Below are 22,135 nucleotides of genomic sequence, written 5' to 3'. Positions count from 1 at the left end.
GATACAATTTGTATAAAATTGATGTTAGAAGAATTCACTGGTGAAGCCATTTTGGCCTGGAGTTTTCTTCTCAGGAAGATTTTAAATCATGAATTCAATTTATTTAATAGTGTAGGACTGTTTGGATTTGGTAAAAGGTATTTTGCTAGGAATTTATCCATTTTTATTGATTGATAAGAAGTTGTTCATAATATCCTCTTTTGATCTTTGTAATAGCTGTACAAAATGCAGTGTTGTCTCCCTTTTCACTTCTAAATTGGTTATTTGTGCCTCCTCTTTTCTTTTTCTTGATAAATCTTACTAGAAGTTTATCAGTTTGTTAGTCTTTTCAAACAATCAGCCTTTAGGTTTGTTGATCCTTTAATTGTGTGTTTGTTTTTTATTTCATTGATTTTTTTCTTTTTTTTATTATGTCCTTCCTTCTACTTTCTTTGGTTTTATTTCTTCTTTTTTTAATCGTCTTGAAAAGAGTATTTAGTCTTTCTTCTTGTCTAATATATGCATTTAAGACTTTAAAATTACATTATTGATTTTTAGTCTTTCTTCTTTGCTAATATAGGCATTTGATCTCAAAGGTCATATTTTTTTCCTAGACCATGCTGAAGAGACCATGAAAATCAAACTTTTTAACTGCACTTTTCAGCTGAGATAGTTATTCTCTTCTGTAGCACTGCATCCTATATTATGTAAAAATCCTTTGCTGTCAAGTCGATTCCAACTCATAGCAACCCTATACGACAGTGTAGAACTGTGCTGTAGGCTTTCCAAGGAGCAGCTAGTAGATTCAAACTGCCAACCTTTTGGTTAGCAGCTGAGGCCTTAACCACTGAGCCACCAGGGATCCATATTATGTACAATAGTGATTCAAACCTGACTGAATTCAGAGTCATCTGGTGAAGACTTTACCAGATGACTCTGCTTTGGGCCACATCCTCAGGGAATTTGATTCTGGTCTGGGATGGAGTGCCAAAGGTGATCCCAAGAAACATAAGTTCTATCAAGAAGAGAATTTTTCAGAAAGGGCCACATAAACTGGAGACTACATCAGCCTGAGACCAGAAGAACTAGATGGTGCCCAGCTACAACCGATGACTGCCCTAAGAGGGAACACAACAGAGAATCCCTGATGGAGCATGAGACCAGTGGGTTGCAGGCCTCAAATTCTCATAAAAAGACCAGACTTAATGGTCTGACTGAGACTAGAGGGACCCTGGAGGTCAGGTCCCAGACCTTCTGTTAGCCCAAGACTGAAACCTTTCCCCAAACCAACTCTTCAGACAGGGATTGGACTGGACGGTAAGACAGAAAATGATAATTGTGAGGAGTGAGTTTCTTGGCTCAAGTAGACGCATGAGACTATGCACGCAACTTCTGTCTGGAGGTGAGATGAGAAGGCAGAGGGGGCAGGAGCTGGTTAAATGGACACAGGGACTACAGGGTGGAGAGGAGGAGTGACCTGTCTCATTAGGGGGAGACCAGCTAGGAGTACATAGAAAGGTGTGTATAAGTTTTTGTATGAGAGATTGATTTGATTTGTAAACTTTGACTTAAAGCACAATAAATTAAAAAAAAAAAAGTTGAGAATTTTCTTTTTCTATTCACTATTGTATCCTGAGCACCTAAAACAGTGACTGGTACAACACAGGCATCGAACAAATATTTATTGAATAAATTAATAATGTACTGTCAGGAATATAAACTTCTTTATAAGGATTATCTGCACATGATAGACACATAGTAAAAATTGTTTACTGATTAACAGAAGAAACTAGTTATTCAAAATTAGTTCACTTGTTTCCCAGCATTTTAGACTTCAATAACTCCTATAGGGTGTGTTAGTTATCTAGTGCTGCTATGACAGAAATACCACAAGTAGGTGGCTTTAACAAAGAGAAATTTATTCTCTCACAGTCTAGGAGGTTAGAAGTCCAAATTCAGGGTACCAGCTCTAGGAGAAAGCTTTCTCTTTCTGTCTGCTCTAGGGGAAGTGTCTTAGCCTGGGTTCTCTAGAGAAGCAAAACCAGTAGAGCGTATAAATATATATATGGAGAGAGATTTATATCAAGGAAGTGGCTCACATGGTTGTTAGAGGCTGGAACATCCCAAGTCCATGGGTCAAGCTTCTACTTAGGCACGTGGCCACAGGGGCTGGCAAACCCAAGATTGGCAGGTCAGAGAGCAGGACTCTTGCTCACAGGCTGTGAAGACTGATGAATCAGCAGATAAACTGCTAGCTCAAGTCCCAAGAACTGGAGGTCAGATGAACAAGAGGCAGCTGCCAGATCCAGAACAAGCCAAAAACATTGGCAAGATGAGCAGGAAGCAAGTAGGTGGCAGAGGGAGGTGAGATGAATGACATAGCATTCATCGTCAAAAAGAACATTTCAAGATTTGTCCTGAAGCGCAGTGCTGTCAGTGATAGGATAATATCCATACACCAGTTAATACAACTACTATTTAACTTTACACACCAACCACTAAGGCCAAAGACAAAGAAACTGAAGATTTTTACCAACTTTTGCAGTCTGAAATTGATCAAACATGCAATCAGGATGCATTGATAATTACTGGTGATTGGAATGTGATAGATGGAAACACAGAAGGACCAGTAGTTGGAAAATACGACATTGGTGATAGAAACAATGCCAGAGATTGCGTGATAGAATTTTGCTAGACCAGTGACTTCTTGTTTGGACAGAACAAGGGGATACTGAGTGGTTTAAAGTCAGGAAAGACATCAGTGTTGTATCCTTTCACCACACCTGTTCAATCTGTATGCTGAGCAAATAATCAGAGAAGCTGGACTATATTAAGAAGAACGGGGCATCAGGATTGGAGGAAGACTCATTAACAACCTGCGTCATGCAGATGGCACAACCTTCTTGCTGAACGTGAAGGGGACTTGAAGCACTTACTAATGAAGATCAAAGACCACTGCCTTCACTATGGATTGCACCTCAACATAAAGAAAACAAAAATCCTCACAGTTGGACCAGTAAGCAACACCATGATAAATGGAGAAAAGATTGAAGTTGTCAAGGATTTCATTTTACTTGGATGGATCCACAATCAACACCCATGGAAGCAGCAGTCAAGAAATCAAAAGATGCATTGCACTGGGCAAATCTGCACAAAAGACCTCTTTAAAAGTGTTGAAAAGCAAAGACATCACCTTGAAGACTAAGGTGCACCTGACCCAAGCCATGGTATTTTCAATCACCTCATATGCATTAAAAAGTTGGACAATGAATAAGAAAGATAGGAGAATTGACACCTTTGAACTGTGGTGTTGACAAAGAATATTGAATATACCACGGACTGCCAAAAGAACAAACAAATCTGTCTTAGAAGAAGTACAACCAGAGTGCTCCTTAGAAGCAAGGAGGGTGAGACTGCATCTTACATATTTTGGGCACGTTTCCAGGAGGGATCAGTCCCTGGAGAAGGACATCATGCTTGGTAAAGTAAAGAGTCATCAGAAAAGAGGAAGACCCCTTAAATGCTAACAAGCGGCCATCTAAGATGCATCAATTGGTCTCAACCCACCAGGATCAAATGAGAATGAAGAACACCAAGGTCAAACAATAACTACGAGCCCAAGAGACAGAAAGGGCCACACGAACCAGAGACTTACATCATCATGAGACCAGAAGAACTAGATGGTGCCCGGTCACAACCGAAGACTGTCCTGACAGGGAGCACAACAGAGAACCCCTGAGGGAGCAGGAGATCAGTGGGATGCAGACCCCAAATTCTCATAAAAAGACCAGACTTAATGGTCTGACTGAGACTAGAGGAATCCCGGCGGTCATGGTCCCCAAACCTTCCATTGGCCCAGGACAGGAACCATTCCCGAAGACAACTCATCACACATGGAAGGGACTGGACAATGGGTTGGAGAGAGATGCTGATGAAGAGTGAGCTACTTGTATCAGATGGACACTTGAGACTGTGTTGGCATCTCCTGTCTGGAGGGGAGATAGGAGGGTAGAGAGGGTTAGAAACTGGCAAAATTGTCACAAAAGGAGAGACTGGAAGGGCTGACTCATTAGGGGGAGAGTAAGTGGGAATATGGAGTAAGGTGTATATAAGCTTATATGTGACAGACTGACTTGATTTGTAAAAGTTCACTTAAAGCTCAATAAAAATTATTAAAAAAAAAAAAAAAAAGAGGAAGACCCTCAACAAGATGGATTGACACAGTGGCTGCATCAATCGGTTTAAGTATGACAATGATTGTGGGCATGGTGCAGGACCGGGCAGTGTTTCATTCTGTTGTGCATAGGGTCATCACGAGTTGGAACTAACTTGACAGCACCTAACAACAACAACAGCAATGACTTTTTCATTGCAAATACCTTTTTTCACCAACATAAACAACTATACATGTGGACCTTGACAGATGGAATACACAGGAATCAAATCAACTACATCTGTGGGAAGAGATAATGGAAAAGCTCAATATCATCAAGCAGATCAGGCCAGGGGCTGACTGCAGAACATACAACTGCTCATATGCAAGTTCAAGTTAAAAATAAAGAAAATTAGAACAAGTCCATGAGAGCCAAAGTATGACCTTGAGGATATCCACCTGAATTTAGAGACCATCTCAAGAACAGATTTGATGCATTGAACACTAATGACTGAAGGCCAGATGAGTTGTGGAATGACATCAGGGCATCATACACAAAGTAAGAAATCATTAAAAAGACAGAAAAGAAGGAAAAGACCAAAATAGATGTCAGAAGAGACTCTGAAACATGCCCTTGAATGTAGATTAGCTAAAGCCAAAGGAAGAAATGATGGAGTAAAAGAGCTGAACAGAAAAAAGGGCAGCTGGAGAAGACAAAGTATTATAATGACATGTACAAAGAGCTGGAGCTAGAAAACCAAAAGGGCATTTCTCAAGCTGAAAGAATTGAAGAAAAAATTCAAGCCCTGAGTTGCAATAGTGAAGTATTCTACCAGGAAGATATTAAACAACGCAGGAAGCATCAAAAGGAGGTGGAAGGAATACACAGAGTCATTATGCCAAAAAGAATTGTTCGGTATTCAATCATATCAGGAACCGCTGGTACTGAAGGAAGACATCCAAGCTGCACTGAAGTCATTGGCAAAAAACACAGCTCCATGAACTGACAGAGTATCAATTGAGATCTTTCAACAAACAGATGCAGTGCTGGAAGTGCTCACTTGTCTATGCCAAGAAATTTGGAAGAGAGCTACCTGGCCAACTGACTAAAAGAGATCCATATTTGTGCCTATTCCCAAGAAAGGTAATCCAACTGAATGTGGAAATTATTGAACAATATCATTAATATCACATGTAAGTAAAATTTTGCTGAAAATCATTCAAAAGTGGCTACAGCAGTATAACAACAGGGAACTGCCAGAAATTCCTACCAGATTCAGAAGAGGATGTATATCTATAAAAAAAAAAAAATCTATAGCTATACCTATATCTCTATATGTATATGTACATCTATCTATATAGATAGATATACACATTCTAGCAAAGCTCACTTGTTTGCTCTGAATTCTGCATCCAGCTTGTCATCATCTGATCTCCAGTTCCTGGAACTTGAGCCAGCGGCCTACCATGTTGCCTGCGATCTTAGGGTTCATCGGCCTCTGCAGCCTGTGAGCCAACAGCCTGCCATTTAACCTGCCAATCTTGGATTCATCAGCCTCCACAGCCCATGAGCCAGTGGCCTGCCATCAGATCTGCCAATTTTGGGTCAGCCCCTGCAGTTATGTGAGTCAGCAGAAGCCTCCAGCCTGACACCTGACCCACAGACTTGGACTTTCCAGCCTCTACACCCATGTGAGCCATTTCCTTAAGATAAATCTTTCTCTCTCTCTCTCTCTATATATATGATTCACTGTTTTTGTTTCTCTAGAGAACTCAGCCTAACACAATGCCTCATCTCCATGTCTCTTGCTCCCCTTCCCTTGGAAATGACTATATCCTGAGGCTAGTATATTTCTGTTTTAACTACATACATACATCTATCCATGAATAAATACAGTACTGCTTTGTTATGAAATTCAGCCATTATTTAACATTATACAGGATGTCCTAATTAAAAAATAAAAGACATAAAGGTAAGAAAGGATAAAAAAATTATTTTCATTACTCAGAGATGGTATGATTATATTTAAGAATCCAAGAAAATATATAAACTATTAAGAGTAATAAGAGAGATCATGACATGTAAAATTTAGAATGCTTCCACCTGAAGTTCAAACAACTCAAAAACAGCTTAAAAAATGAGGAAATTCATTATGTCACATAACAGAAAGTCCAAACTTCCAAAAGCAGCTTTAGGGTTTGTTAATTCACCAGCATTTGCATTTCTTGATTAGTGCTAATGGGGTTTTTTGTTTATTTGTTCATTTTAAAATCTATTAAATTATTTTACCTTTGCTAATTCCTTTCTTCTTTGCTTTATTTCTGTTGTTCCTTTTCTACCTTCTTTAGTTAAATTAAGTAAAACTTACATACAATAAATGCCTAAATCTTAAGCACACAACTCAATAAGTATTATATTTATATATGGGGTTCTCAGGTGGTACAAACAATTAACACACTCGACTGCTAACAGAAAGGTTGGAGGGTTGAGTCCACCCAGCAGTGCCTTAGAAGAAAGCCCTAGCAATATACTTCTGAAAACTCAGCCATAGAAAATCCTATTGAGCACAGTTCTACTCTGACGCACATAGGGTCTCCATGAATTGGAGTCAACTCAGTGGCAACTGATTATACCTATTTATCTTTCATCCAGATCAGATACAGAACATTTTTGCCACCCCAGAATTCCCTGGCACCCCTTCCCAGTCAACAGCTACTCTCAGAAGAAATCACCGTTATGACTTCTGTCACCACAGATTAGTTTTGTTTGCTTTCGAAGCTCATATAAATGAAGTCATTCAGCACGTATTCCTCTGTAGTTGGTTTCTTTCACTCGTGAGATTTGTCCACGTGTGTTAGAGATTTGTTCTTTTCATTGCTGTGCAGTATTCCATTATATTATTATACTGTAATCTGTTTATCAATTCTCCTTTTGATGACCATTTGGGTTGTTTCTAATTCATTTATTGTCATTCTTTGTTGTTTATTAACATCAATATCTAAGCCTTCATTCTGCCCCATGAATTCTGATACGTAGGATTGTCATCATTCTTATTGTTCATATAATTGTACAATTTTTGGTTTTGAAATCCCATTTTGTAATATAGTATTTCATAAGTCTGTCTTGACTCAGTTTTGAGAGTGTGGCTAAAAACTCTCAATTCCTTTTTGCAGGTAGTTTTCTATACCCCAACTACTTCTTAGTCTCTAACGCTCCTGGCCAACAACATACATTCCCAACTGTCAGAGGCCCCTAGATGCCTAATACCAGGGATGGCCCCTTCTTCCTTGGGCCCACAGAATTATTCAAAATACCTAACCCCTAGGAAATCTTCAAAATCTAGCTAACACCACTCTGCTTGCCATACAGAAGCTAGCTCCGACAGTTCCAGCTTGCTGTTACCTTGTCCCCAGATGCAACCCTCTGTGTGGCCCTGTTCAGCAGCCTTCTCTTGTTTGGAGCTATAAGTAACAAAGCATTCTGCCTTTCATGTATTTGAGCTTCATTGTGTTTTGTCCTGCTATCCAAAGGAACTATACTCATAAATACTGTGATATAATTGTAAAACAATTAGTGTTATGAGCAGATTGACATGGTCATGACCATGGACTTTGGATAATTTCACGGTAGGAACAGGGGAGGATTAACCAGTAAGGAAGGTATTTGTGGGCCTATTTGTATTTACTTACTAATCTGGAGTGCACAATTTCACCTGCTGGTTTTTTTTTCACATCTGTGGTGAAACCCATGTGACATTGTGCATTCCAAATTAGTAAATAAACACAAGTTAGCCCATGCTCGTACCTTGCTTATTGGGTAAACTGTCCCTGGTAGGGACTACTCTTGATTTACTAATTGATTCTAATCCAGTATGAGAGCGGTTGGAGATGGAACTGTTGTCTCCTGACAAGTTGCGCTTTACCCAGTGTTACTCGCTGCTGTGTCTGCTGGTGGTTGCACGCCTCTCCGCGCCCAGATTTCCTTGCCATTGGAATAGTCCATAGGAACAGTGCTAATGGGCTAAACTCCATAAGGCTAAATACTAGCTCAGGTGGGGGACCATTTCAGGGCAACAGAAGCTGTGGCTTGAGCTGCACTTTTTGTGGCGTTGGGTGCTCTGATGTGTTTCCAGCAATAGCCTATGTTTGGCAAAGGCCTATTCTAGGCACCCATCACTTCTTTAGTGTTAGTGTTTCTTTATTATAATATGGGGCAGAACCCTGGTTTTTCTGTGTGTTTCAGGTGGCCCTTGTAATTGGAGGTGTTGGCTAAGTTCCCCCCAGTAGAGAAATGGCACCCGGGTCTTGGTCTCGTTGTCAGTATTGTTCAGATGGGGGTAGAGGCCTCACCCATCTTCTCTGCCGCTGCGTACCTCACTGCTGTCATCAATGATCTTCACGATCCCTAGACCTTCAGAGGTATTGTGGGTTACACTCTTGGAGATCAGTAATCCAATGCTTAATTCAAAGGGTGCGAGGGAACAAATATATCATGCCTACATTCCCCCCAGAAAACATCCACTAAAGTTGCCCAGTTGCTTAACAACAGAAGATCCTAGCCAGAGTGCTTGGGGCTTATTAAATCTCACCGCATATCAACATGTGAAGGGCCTGATTCTTGGACAGGGGAGTCGACTGCATAGTTTCAAGGGGAGGGGGGAGCAACAGCTCTCTTAAGTGCAAGCCTTGATCTCTCAGAGGTGGACTGGGAAGCCTTGGAACAAGAGATGGTTGCCCAGGAGGCAGTGCACCTGGCTCCCTCCTTCCCCTGTAACTACCTGCAAGGTCTGCTGTATTGCTTATGAGACGGAGCCAGAAATTGAAAGCCGTCCTTTAGCCAGCTAAAAACCCAGAGCAGGGGGTTGTGGGGGATTGGTTGGGAGGCCTGTATGGCGTGAAAAGGCAGAGCCATAGCAGAGGGTAGTTTCAATCCACAAGTCTCTGAGTTGTGGGCCCAACACTCTTCTGCTGCACCATTCTGCTACGTGGGGCTTTATTGCAATACAAAGCCTAGTCCTCAGGGTTAGAGCAGAAAACACCCAAGGTACTCCTCTGGCACAGTGAAGCCATTAATTCAAACTCAACTTAAGTCCAGAGTCCTTACCATACAATCATGCCATGGGGAAGTCCCGAGCCCTAGCAATACTGATTTGAGGCTCTGTAGAGGAAGAAATTTATAAACACGATCAGAGTAAAGAGAACCCTCCTAAAGAATATTCAGTGACAAACAACAAACAATGAAAGAAAGAAACCTGGATATATCTATATAGCTATAGACATAAAACCCAGTGCCGTTGCTATGTAGATATAGATATAATTGAAAGAAAGTTTCATAATTTGACTCAATTGGAAATGCAAGGTTTACCAAAAAATTTATATGAAAAAAAGGTAAAGAGTGCTGTCAGCTTTTGTGCCTCCATAGCATGGGTTCTGAATTAACCTCAACATTTGCTGAAATGTACCAATTAGCAAAGCTTTGTGGACTTAATCAACACTGGGGTTTGAACTACAGTTATACCTGGGGATCCCATTAAATTTTTTTTTAAAAGGCGCCCCCTATAATCTTAGGGGAGTAACTAAAAATAAAATTGAGGACAAAAAGTTATGTCTTGCTTTAACTATTGCCTTGCCTAAATTTCCCATAGTTATAGTACCCATACCCTAAAATATCCTATAGTGGGCATGGATACTTTGACACAATGAATAATAAATTAAAATTAAATTATGTCTTTGGCACTTACACATTGGCTTGAGAAATTGGACCCCACAGGTCCCCAGTTAAAATAGCTAATGTGGCCTAAGTTAAAACGAGGCCTTTACAGATTAAAATTTATCATTTAAGACCTAATGAATGAAGGGGTGATTATCTCCACTGCTTTTTCATTTGACAGCCCACTTTTGCTGGTTTTTAAATCTGGAAAAAATGAATGGTGCCTCATGGTGGATTACTGCAACCTTAATGCTGTGGTCCCATTCATTAAGGCCCCCATACCCAATATTATTGAAATTGCTAATTCCATCCAATCAGCAACTAGTAAATATTTTTGCTATTATCCTTTTAACCTGTTGCCGTAGGGTTGATTCCGACTCATAGTGGACCTGTAAGACAGAGTAGAACTGCCCCACTGGGGTTTCGGAGCCTGTAATCCTTACGGAAGCAGACTGCCACATCTTTCTCCTATGGAGCAGCTGGTGGGTTTGAACCACCGACCTTTCAGTTAACAGCTGAGTACTTAACCCCTGAGCCACCAAAGGCTCTTCTTTTGCTATTATAGATTTGGCTAATATGTTTTATTCAGTACCTACTTCAACATTCTCTCAGCTGCAGTTTGTCTTTGCCTCCAAAGGGACACAGTACAAACTTTACCAGGTTACCAATGGGGTACGTAGCAGCCTTACAATCTGCCTTAGTTATCTAGTGCTGCTATAACAGAAATACCACAAGTAGATGGCTTTAACAAACAGAAATTTATTCTGTCACAGTTTAGGACACTAGAAGTCCTAATTCAGGGCTCCAGCTCCAGGGAAAGGCTTTCTTTCTCTGTAGGCTCTAGGGGAAGGTCCTTGTCATCAATCTTCCCCTGGCCAACATGTTTCTCAGTGCAAGGACCCCAGGTCCAGAAGACTCGCTATTCTCCTGGCTCTTGTTTCTTGGTGGTATGAGGTCCCCTGTCTCTTTGCTTGCTTCTTTCTTTTATATATCCAAAGAGACTGACTTAAAACACAATCTAGTCTTGTAGATTGGGTCATGCCTCATTAACCTAACTGCCGCTAATCCTACCTCATTAACATCATAGACGTAGGATTTACAACACATAGGGAAATCACAGCAGATGACAAAATGGTGGACAAACACAAAATATTGAGAATTATGGCCTAGCCAAGTTGATACTTTTTTTTTAATTGTACTTTAAGTGAAAGTTTACGAATCAAGTCAGTCTCTCACACAGAAACTTATATACATCTTGCTATATACTCCTAGTTGCTCTCCCTCTAATGAGACAGCACACTCCTTCTCTCCACCTTGTATTTCCATGTCTGTTCAGCCAGCTTCTGTCCCCCTCGGCCTTCACATCTCCCTTCCAGACAGGAGCTGCCCTCATAGTCTCATGTGTCTACTTGATCCAAGAGGCTCACCCCTCACCATTATCATTTTCTATCTTATAGTCCAGTCCAATCCCTGTCTGAAGAGTTGGCTTTGGGAATGGCTCCTGTCTTGGGCTAGCAGAAGGTCTGGGTACCAAGACCTCCGGAGTCCTTCTAGTCTCAGTCACGCCATTAGGTTTGGTGTTTTTACGAGAATTTGAAGTCTGCATTCCACTGTTCTGCTCCTTTAGGGATTCTCTGTTGTGTTCCCTGTCATGGCAGTCATTAGTTGTAGCTGGGTACCATCTAGTTCTTCTGGTCTCAGGTTGATGTAGTCTCTGGTTTATGTGGCCCTTTCTGTCTCTTGGGCTCATAATTACCTTGTGTTTTTGGTGTTCTTCATTCTCCTTTGCTCTATGTGGGTTGAGACCAATTGATGCATCTTAGATGGCCGCTTGCTAGCATTTAAGACCCCAGATGCCACTCTCCAAAATGGGATGCAGAATATTTTCCTAATAGATTTTATTATGCCAGTTTCCCTAGATGTCCTTTGAAAGCATGGTCCCCAAATCCCTGCCTCTGCTACACTGGCCTTCTAAGTGTTTGATTTATTCAGGAAACTTCTTTGCTTTTGGTTTAGTCCAGTTGTGCTGACCTCCCCTGTATTGCATGTTGTCTTTCCCCTTACCTAAATTAGTTCTTGTCTACTACCTAATTAGTAAAGCCCCCTCTCCCTTCCTCCCCCCCCTCATAACCATCAAAGAGTATTTTCTTCTCTGTTTAAACTATTTCTTGAATTCTTACAATAGTGGTCTCGTACAACATTTGTCCTTTTGCAACTGACTGATTTCACTCAGCATAATGCCTTCCAGATTCCTCCATGTTATGAAATGTTTCATAGGTTTATCGGTGTTCTTTATCGATGCATAGTATTCCATCGTGTGAATATACCATAATTTATTTATCCATTCATCCGTTGATGGGCACCTTGGTTGCTTCCATCTTTTTGCTATTGTAAACAGTGCTGCAATAAACATGGGTGTGCATATATCTGTTCATGTAAAGGCTCTTATTTCTCTAGGATATATTCCAAGGAGTGGGATTGCTGGATCATATGGTATTTCTATTTCTAGCTTTTTAAGGAAGTGTCAAATCGATTTCCAAAGTGGTTGTACCACTTGACATTCCCACCAGCAGTGTGTAAGTGTTCCAGTCTCTCCACAACCTCTTCAACATTTATTATTTTGTGTTTTTTGGATTAATGCCAGCCTTGTTGGAGTTAGATGGACTCTCATTGTAGTTTTGATTTGCATTTCTCTAATGGCTAATGATTGTGAGCTTTTCCTCATGTATCTGTTAGGTACCTGAATGTCTTCTTTAGTGAAGTGCCTGTTCGTATCCTTTGCCCATTTTTTAAATTGGGTTATTTGTCTTTTTGTTGTTGAGTTTTTGCAGTATCATGTGGATTTTAGAGATCAGCTGCTGATTGGAAATGTCATAGCTAAAAACTTTTTCCCAGTCTGTAGGTAATCTTTTTACTCTTTTGGTGAAGTCTTTGGATGAGCATAGGTGTTTGATTTTTAGGAGCTCCCAGGTATCTAAGTTCTCTTCTGGTGCCTGTACCTCTCTATTAATGTTTTGTATACTGTTTATGCCATGTATTAGGACTCCTAGTGTTGTCCCTATTTTTTCTTCCACGATCCGTATTGTTTTAGATTTTATATTTAGGTCTTTGATCCATTTTCAGTTGGTTTTTGTTCATGGTGTGAGGTATGGGTCTTGTTTCATTTTTTTTGCAGATGGATATCCAGTTATGCCAGCACCATTTGTTAAAGAAACTGTCTTTTCCCCATTTCACAGACTTTGGGCCTTTGTCAAATACCAGCTGCTCATATGTGGATGGATTTATGTCTGGATTCTCAATTCTGTTCCATTGGTCTATGTGCCTGTTGTTGTACCAGTACCAGGCTGTTGTGTGGTGGTACAATATGTTCTAAGATCAGGTAGTATGAGGCCTCCCACTTTGTTCTTCTTTTTCAGTAATTCTTTACTTATCCAGGGCCTCGTTCGCTTCCATATGAAGTCAGTGAATTTATTTCTCCATCTCATTAAAAAATGTCACTGGGACACACGTTTTTTGGGGAGCACAATTCAATCCATAACACTAATACACACAATCTTTGCAGGCAAGATCTTAACTGCACTCACCTTTCTCCAGGAGCACAGGTATGATATTACACTGATGACACCATCCTTCAAGGAGATTCATTTGACGTGTTCAATAAGGACATACAAGCCCAACATCTTTTAGTACTTTTTAGGTTCTGGAGGTAATATATTCCTCACTTACAAATTTTACTTAATCTCTAGGATGCTGCTACTAACAAAGATAAGCGTACCCCTATCTTTACAGATTTTCCATCCTGCACCAATTCCATAAAGGCTGGAGGCCAGATAGAAGGTGCATATGCTCCTGGGACCTGTTAATCATAGATTGTCCCATGGACAATCCCATCTGGTATGGGACCCACTTAAGCCTGACTTAGGAAATAATATTGGAGTCATTATTCCCTGTCCTAACAATAGAGAACATGACCCAGCTGAAGCTGGACTCACAAGGGCACATCACCTGGGCCCTGAGATTTAAGGACAATAGCTAGGACAATCTTGGAAAATATCTTTTAGGGAAACTTTCATATAAACCAGTCAAACGGAATACAGAAGACTTTCCACTCTTTTCTTTTTCTATTAGCATTTAGTGAATAGAAAATTTGTTGGACTAATAAAGACCCTCCTAACTGTTGCTACTGAAATTTGAACCAATTATTATTAAGAAAGATGATCCAAAATGTAGAATGTTGATTTAGCAGTTTTTAGCCAATCGATGAAAAGGTGAAGCTTTCAATGATTGTACCCATTTGTGATGTTACTATATACTGATGATTCTGTAATGTTCCTCGGATTCGGGCACACATTAGCTCTGGCAGCACGCTTTTCCACTTCCCACATTTGCCCTTTTGAGTATATGCCGAATAAAACTTTCTTTGTGCTTTACTAAACTTTGTGATGTTTTTACACTAGAACAAGCCTGAACTTTCATCACCCAAAAACCTTCCCAATATTCGGGTTATTAAACCCAAAAAAAACCTGTTGCCATCAAGTTGATTCCAACTCATAGCGACTCTATAGGACAGAGTAGAACTGTCCCATAGAGTTTCCAAGGATTTGAACTGCCGACCTTTTGGTTAGCAGACATAGAACTTAACCACTATGACACCAGGGTTTCCTTCAAGTTACTAGGGGCAGATAATTAATCCGGGCTCTCCCTCTGATCCCCTCCAAGAAATTGAAATCATTGCTCCAGGACCATTCCCACAGGCAGTGCACACTACCAAGTTCTGTGAGAAACCTAATGGTTGCCCTTCTTTTGTATAATGAGATTTGAGTAACTAAGGAGTTGGTGACCAAATGGAGAAAGTTGTCCTGACCTTTGGAACACACAAGGCCTACTGATTTTTATTGTTAACACTTATTTAGGAGATAATATTGGAGCCATTATTCCTTGTCCTAGGATGTGACCCAGCTGGAGCTGGACTCACAAGGATTCACAGACACATCGACTGGGCCCTGAGGTATAAAGGCTAGGACAATCTTGGAAAACATCTTTTAGGAAATCTTTCACATAAACAAACCATAAAACAGCACAAATGATCCACATGCTTTCCACTGTCACCATTTTCCATTAGCGTTTAGTGAATAGAAAGATTTATTGGACCAGTGTAGACCCTCCTGATTGTTGTTACTGAAACCTGTACCAAGGACTGTTAAGAAAGACAATTCAAAACGTAGGGTCACAGTTTCTTGCCAATCCATGAAATGGTGAAGCTTTCAGCGGTTCTGCCCATTTGCATTACAGTTAATATATACTGATGATTCTGTAATGTGCCTTTGACTGGAGCAGTCATAGCTCTAGCAGCATGTTTGTACATTTCCCATTCTTGCCTATTCTGTAATCCTTGAACTTGGGCAGGCATGGCTTTGGCAATGTTGTAGGGTAAAAACATCACAAAGTTTAGTAAAGCAAAAAGAAAGTTTTATTCAGCATATATTCAAAATAACAAAAGCAGGAAGGGGACGAGCATGCTGCCAGAGTCGTGTCCGCTCAAGTCCAACGAACGTTACAGAATAAACAAGAATGGGAAAACGGACAAGCATGCTACCACAGCCATGTCTGACTGAGTCCAGAGAATATTACAGAATCATCAGTATGTATTAACATTACAAATGGGCAAAAACATTGAAAGCCTCATCTTTTCACAGATCGCTAAAACCTGTGATCCTACATTTTGAATTATCCCTCTCAACAATCATTGGTGGAGGTTCCAGTGACAGTCAGGAGGGTCTTCATTGGTCCAACAAATTCCTATTCACTAAATGCTAATAGAAAATGATAAGAGTGGAAAGTCTTTTGTGTTCTGGCTTATGTGAAACGTTCCCTAAGAGATATTTTCCAAGATTATCCTAGCTATTGTCTTTATCTCAGGGCCCAGTTGATGTGTCCTTGGTCAACGGCACTGGGTTTTGATTTTGTGAGCCCGGCACCAGTTGGGTCACATTCCCTATGCTCAAGGACAGGGAATAATGACTCCAATATTATTTTCTAAATCAAGAGCCCTACTCATAGGATATAATTCTATATTCATCCCCCACCCCTCGGAATCTCTTTGCCCTCAGCCACCAACCTTCAAGACAGTTTCCAAGTTTTACTGCTAGGAGAAAAACAAATACCATTCTAAGTGTGGCCACTGTATGTCATTACTTCAGTGAGCTTTGCTGTAGCTCTGGTCGTTCTGTGTTCTTAAGAGTCAAGTCGGTTCATTTCAAGTGGCCCTCAGCTCCTAAGCCTTTCCTGGGGCCGTTTCCATTTTCAGCTTCACCCATTGGAAAATCATGACTGGGAGACTGAGGAAAACCCACAAGGCAAGGAAAGGAAGCTGAGTTTTAAATTCAGGCACAGGAATGAAGGCAGGGGACTACTAGTCACCTATCCAAACTGCGCTGCTGGGCACCCGGTACATAAACTGCTGAGGAATCAGCCAAGCCCAGCTAAGCTTTGTGCGAGGTTTCTCAAAGCACAGAACCTGATTACTTCTAAGTCCCCTGCACCACCACCTCCCCCCCCCAACACGCTTTCCTCTTCGTCACCACTGGAGCTCCAGAGCTTGATCCACCTGCATCATCAAATACTTTTTTTGAGCTTCTACTCTGTACACAACACTTCACCAAGTTCTGGTTAAGAAATGCGGCGGCCCGGCAGCGCGCTTGGGGAAGGGGTGATTACCAGTAAACGCACAGGCTGTATCTAGCGTGTGGGGCAGACGGTACGCGCCAGACGGCACAGCTGGGGCTGGCGGGAGAGCCTGCGGGCGCAGATAGAGATGGCGGCAGGAAGTGAGCCCCTGAGCGCAGCCCTCAAAGGAGGCGCCTTTGTAACCTAAGGCCTATGGAGGAGGCAGCTCTCCCCGGAACCTCCCCGTTCTCACCAGCCCCCCATCCCCATTCCTCTGCCGCTCAAGCGTGAGAACGCTGGTCCGGTGGCTGTTCTCTGCAGGCTAATTTCAGGACAGCCGTGTCCGCTTGAATGTGAAGCAGAGAAACAGAACGCTGGTGATGGCGCCCAGGGCCCGGCCTCGCCCCTCTGCGCCCGGGTCCGCAGCCCCTCCGGCTCGGGTTCCCATGGAGCAGGCAGCCCCGCCCACGCCCCGCCCGCCCCGCCCCCCGCCCACGCCCGCACTCTCTCCCGCCCCCCGCTCGCCCCGCCCCCCGCTCGCCCCGCCCCCCGCTCGCCCCGCCCCCCGCTCGCCCCGCCCCGGCTGTCAGTGGCCAGGAAGCCCCTCCCGGCCCGGCGCGTGCGGAGAACCGCAGGCCCCTCCTCGCTCTCCTTATTCTGGATCCGCCACCCCGCCGCCACCGCAGCGACCACGCGCTCTGCGGACTCCAGCTTCGACCTCAGAGGGAACCAACGACATGGCGGCGGCGGCCACACCCGAGAACCTGTCCCTGGTGGTGCACGGAGCCGGGGACCTGCGCCTGGTAAAACGGGAAGAGGGATGAGGAACCTAGTCCGGCCCTGACACACTCCCTTCCTAGCCCACCCCCTGTCCCGGCTCCCCAGTCCCGGCCCCGGGCCAGCCCCGCACCTTGCGCGCCCTGGCCTCCTAGATTGGAGCTGGTTACCCGAGAGGGCAGGCGGTGGCTGCTAATGGCAGGGACCTGGTCGCGTGCCTCCAGAACCTAGCCCCGTGTCCAGCACGTGGCAGGCGCCCAGGACCTGCTGCACAGTGATTGAAGCCTTCTCCCTCCTTCGCCAGCTGCAGAGCTTAGACCAGCTTTTGTCTTTGCACCTTCCAGAAGAGAGGCCGGGAGGCTGCCTGCATTAGGATCTGCGCTGGGGGAGGGGGCGGGGTGGTTCAGAGGGACACTTAAAAACGGGGTGACTTGCTCGGGACCTATAAAACCTACCCTGCAGGATTATTGTGATCACTCAAGCACCCAGCACTTAGTAGGTGCTCAAAAAGTGCCAGTCCTTCCCTCCTTCCGTCCAGTTCAGACCCCCATCTCCTGCATTCCTGGTGTCCTTGCCTGCACCAGACTTCCGCATCTTCACAGCCTACAGGTCTCCAAGGCTCCTTTCCTCCCTGTCTCCCTTAGCCCACATGGGGGTCACTCTAGCTGTTTTCCTTTCTGATCGTGCTCCTCTGACCCCCTAGGAACGTTATTTACCTCCTGCACCCCAAACTTCTCCCTGGCTTGTGGGGCCAAGGTTCAGGGAGCTGCAGAGTCAGCCCTGGGCTCCTGCCAGGGCTCCTGCCCCTTGACAAAGTCCAGCTCACATGGGCTGGGATTGCAGTGATATGTGGGGTGAGTGCCAGTCATCACAGAGGGATCCATTTTTCTGATGCTCCCAACACCACCTTCCCCCTCAAAGAGAACATGCATCAGGTTTGAGATTGGAGGGACTTGGAAAATCATCCAGGTCACAGTTCTTGACTATTCTGGGGCCTTAGACTCCTTTGGGAATCTATGGACTTTGTCCCCACAGAGTGCACAGACTGAGTTTGGTAACCATTTCAGAGAATTCATTCCCTATAAGCCCCTCCATAGACCCTCTAGAGGTGTAGACTAAGAATCCTTGACTGAGCCAACTCTCCGTTTCTCAGTTGAGGAAAGTGCCCAAGGTGAGGGGTTTGATTAGTTATCAGAGCCAAAGCGAGAACTCAGAGGTTCAGACTTCTGCTTCAGCGTTCTTCCACTTACCTCCGAGCCTCCACCCAAGGCTCTGAATTAAAATGACACTGTTAATGTTTATTGCTACAAACACCAGGCGTTTCTGAGAGGAGGGGAATGGAGGATGGCTCTTTACAGCTTACAGAGTGATTTTAAACTCAGTCCTTCACTCTACAAACATTTACTAAATGAGAGGTGCCTGCCATATGCCAGATACTGGGCTAGGGACCAGGGGCCCAGAGAGACAAGGACATGGCCTTTGCCCCCAAGCTGCTCAAGGGGGAGAGAAGAATTACGACAGAGCAAGGGCTTTGATGAGGCCGCAGAGAGTGAAGGCTTCACAGGGAGGGGCACTTGGCTCAGCCTGGGGTGAGGTGGGGGATCAGAGAAGCAGCCTACAGGAGATGGATGCCACTTAAGCTGATTCTGGAAGGATACGTAGGAGCGATTCAAGGCAGAGGGAGGAGCAGGTGCAGACATGTGACACACAAGAGTGCAGGTCCTGTTTACTGGCCCTGCAGAGTATGACAGACTGAAGAGACAGATGGTAAAGCTGGAGAGGTGGATGAGACCCGTCGCTCCACCTGTTCAGGTCCTGCACCTAATAAGTAGCAAAACTAGGATTACAATCCCAGCCCGTGCTCTGCCTTAACTGCCAAACTCATGTTTTCCCGCTCCTCGCCAGACTACCTCTCTTTAGCGAGGCTGTGTATGCAAAGCCATGAAGACTGCGGGGGCACACCTTAAAATTGGCCTCATCAGCTTTGCATTGGAACCCAAGTGACTAGATTAAGGACCATGGGGGTGGGGGTGGGGGGGGTGTATCCTAAAGGCAGAGAGTTATGTACTCTGGAAAATATGATGGGCTAGAGAATTTAGGCAGTGGGGTTGGTATACCAACTGGGTAAAAGGGCTCAGGGTGGATCCAGGAGGACTCCCAGGCTCTGTTTGAGAGAATGGGAGGTGGTGGAGTCATTCACTAGACAGGAGAGTCCATTTAAACGATGAGATCAGACTTGAATACTTGAGTTTAAGGTATCTTTGGAAAAAGACACCAACGTGCTTTGGAGAAATGACCTTGGGTTCAGAGCTCTGGAGTGCAGGCATGATACCTGGGCTGGACATGTAGATTCCAGAGCCATTTGCTTCTCTGCTGCTGAGCAGTACTGTATACCCCTCACCCCCTGCCTCATGTAAAGGGGTTGGTTGTCACAGTGATTAAGGGCATAGTTGGCGAACTTCACTCAGTGCGCTCTTCCTGAACAACAAAGATTGTCCTGTCCAAAATAGTGCCCTATGGGAAATTGCTGGACAATCTTGCCTAGGCTGAGGGAAACATGTACAGTGAGGAGAAAAGATGTGAGAGCATTGCCCTGGAGAGAGTCCCAACACTGGAGGGGAAGAGGCAGAAAGAACTGTCAGTGGAGGAGAAAGAGCTACGAAGGCCTGGGCTGCCTCAGAGGCACCTCCAACCTAATACAAACCCTCCTGGCCCCTCAACCCTCCCTCTGAGCACAGTCACCCCCCCAGCATCCCCATGGAGCATCCTCCCAGTGAGTATCTCTACACCTCCACACCTTCCTTAGGGCAAGTAGGCCAAGTGGTTTGGGTGGGGTCAGTGGTACCAGGGTGAACCAGAGATAGCAAAAGTGAACAGTCCTGGGGGAGCTTGGGGGGATGACATCCTGTCTGTGGGAGAACCAAAATGAAACCCAGAGTTTCTTGGGCCTAATAAATTAAGTCAGTAGTTGCCTTTGAAAAAAAGTAAGGCTAGACTGGATATAAATTACAAAAGAGATACGCTGGAGGGGAAAGAATTGGAATGTTTTCCCCTTTTGAGAAATCAAAGCCATTGTTGGGTTCCAGACCCACCAACTAGTACCCTTTGAGTTGACTCCTATGGTTGGATTCATGGCAACCCTGTGTAGAACTGCGCTCCATAGGGCTTCCAATGACTGATTTTTCTTCGAGGCATCTCTGGGTGGACTTGAATGTCCAACCTTTCGTTTAACAGCCGAGCATATTAACTATATCACCCAGGGACTCTAGACCCACCAAAGCTCAGATTAGAAACTGTTCCAGTCTTGACTGGGTGGGGAACTGATGCCCAGCGCACCAGCCCATTTGGGTGGACTAAAGGCAAGGTCCACGGCTAAGATGGTTCATGCCCACGAACTCATGAGAAGGGAGTTGTTTGCAGAAAGGCCCATTCCCGAAGTCAGAGGCCTGGAGGCAGAGGCCAGAGCATAGACTCTGCCTTGCTGCTGCCGGCAAGGCTGGGAACCAGCCAGGAAGAGACCTAGGTAGATTGGAACTTGTCCCTCACCTGGCAGGAAAGAAACGTAACACCTGGCCTCCCTCCTGCACCCGTGGAGAAGGCAGGATTCCGTTTTCTGTCTTGATGCCGTGGCTGCAGGGAAGGAAAATTAAACTTATTCCCCACTGGGAAGTTGTTGATCGCAGAGGCCAGAGCAAGGGCGGAGCCCTGGCTGCTCAGTGCTCCCTGGCCTGGGGGCTCCTGGGAATGGCCAGTTGGGTGGTAAGTCAGAGTAAGAGAATATATAGAGAGAAAGAGTGGCGGTTTTCTTTTATAATGAAAAACAAAACAAAAAATGGTCAGACTTGAAGACTTTCACCCCCCCCCCCATTTATTTTAAATAGGAGCCCTGGTGGCACAGTGGTTAAGGGCTATGGTTGCTAACCAAAAGGGCAGCAGTTCAAACCCACCAGGCCCTCCTTGGAAACCGTATTGGGACAGTTCTACTCTGTTCCAAGGGTCGCTACAAGTTACGGCAACAGGTTATTTTAAACAGAGAAAGTTTAGGACTTGGGGGGAGCAAGGGGGAGAAGTGACTGAGGTGATGCATGAAGAAGGAAACAACCCTTTCAGCTGTGTCAGCTCGCTCAGGTCGTCTTTAAATTGAAATAGCAATAAGGGCACAAGCCAGGGTGGGCTTTAGTGCCAGTTCAACTGCTTACTAGCTGTATGACTCACTGAACTACTTAGTTAGTCTCTTTACGTTTCAGGTTCCCCATCTGTGAAATGGGGATAATAACAATATTCACCTTTTGGTTGTGAGGACTCGCTGAGATCATGCATGTCAGAGGCCCACCATGGCATCCAACACACTAACTGTGGAGTCAAGCCGGAGGCCAGAGCCCAGGGAGAATCAGGCACTTAAACCGAGTCAGCCTGGAAAAACACGGCTAAAGACCGGGACCTTCAAATGCATGGGCAGTTCTTAACCAAATTATTACCGTGTGGGCCCAGGCAATGATCTTGTCTTCAACTGTGTTTACCGGTTTAATTACTTTATGCCTCTTAGGTCAGTCTTGAGAAATCAAGACGTTCCTTTAAGTTGGGAAATGAATTACTGGTTCATGAAGTTGGAATATAGTATAGCCGATTTAGTTGCCCCCCACAGGATCTGTTTTTGATGATGGCAGGTAGGTGGACTTGCTTGTTCTTTTAATACTCTAGGTTTCACTCGAACCGTACGGAAGCTGAAGGGAATGAACATGTTGGGAGCCTGATATGTGCCAGGCACATGCTGGCTGCGTTAATACAGTGCCTCACAAACTGTCTATTTTTATTCCTAGTCCGCCTTGGACCAATGTTTTTGTCGCTGC

General features: G+C 44.1%; 1 protein-coding gene across 1 annotated transcript in view; it reads left to right on the top strand.

Annotated features, from left to right (window-relative positions):
* Positions 1-17,106: 17,106 nt before the first annotated feature.
* SORD (sorbitol dehydrogenase) overlaps positions 17,107-22,135 on the top strand; it is a 44,281-nt gene continuing 39,252 nt past the window's right edge. Inside the window, exon 1 of the mRNA XM_049898384.1 lies at positions 17,107-17,311. Within this exon, the coding sequence (XP_049754341.1) occupies positions 17,246-17,311 (66 nt within the window). The 5' untranslated portion in view covers positions 17,107-17,245. The remainder of the gene's footprint in view (positions 17,312-22,135) is intronic.

The sequence above is a fragment of the Elephas maximus genome, chromosome 10 (genome assembly GCF_024166365.1).
Source record: "Elephas maximus indicus isolate mEleMax1 chromosome 10, mEleMax1 primary haplotype, whole genome shotgun sequence".
Taxonomy (NCBI): Eukaryota; Metazoa; Chordata; class Mammalia; order Proboscidea; family Elephantidae; genus Elephas; species Elephas maximus.
This window is presented reverse-complemented; position numbering and strand designations above follow the sequence as displayed.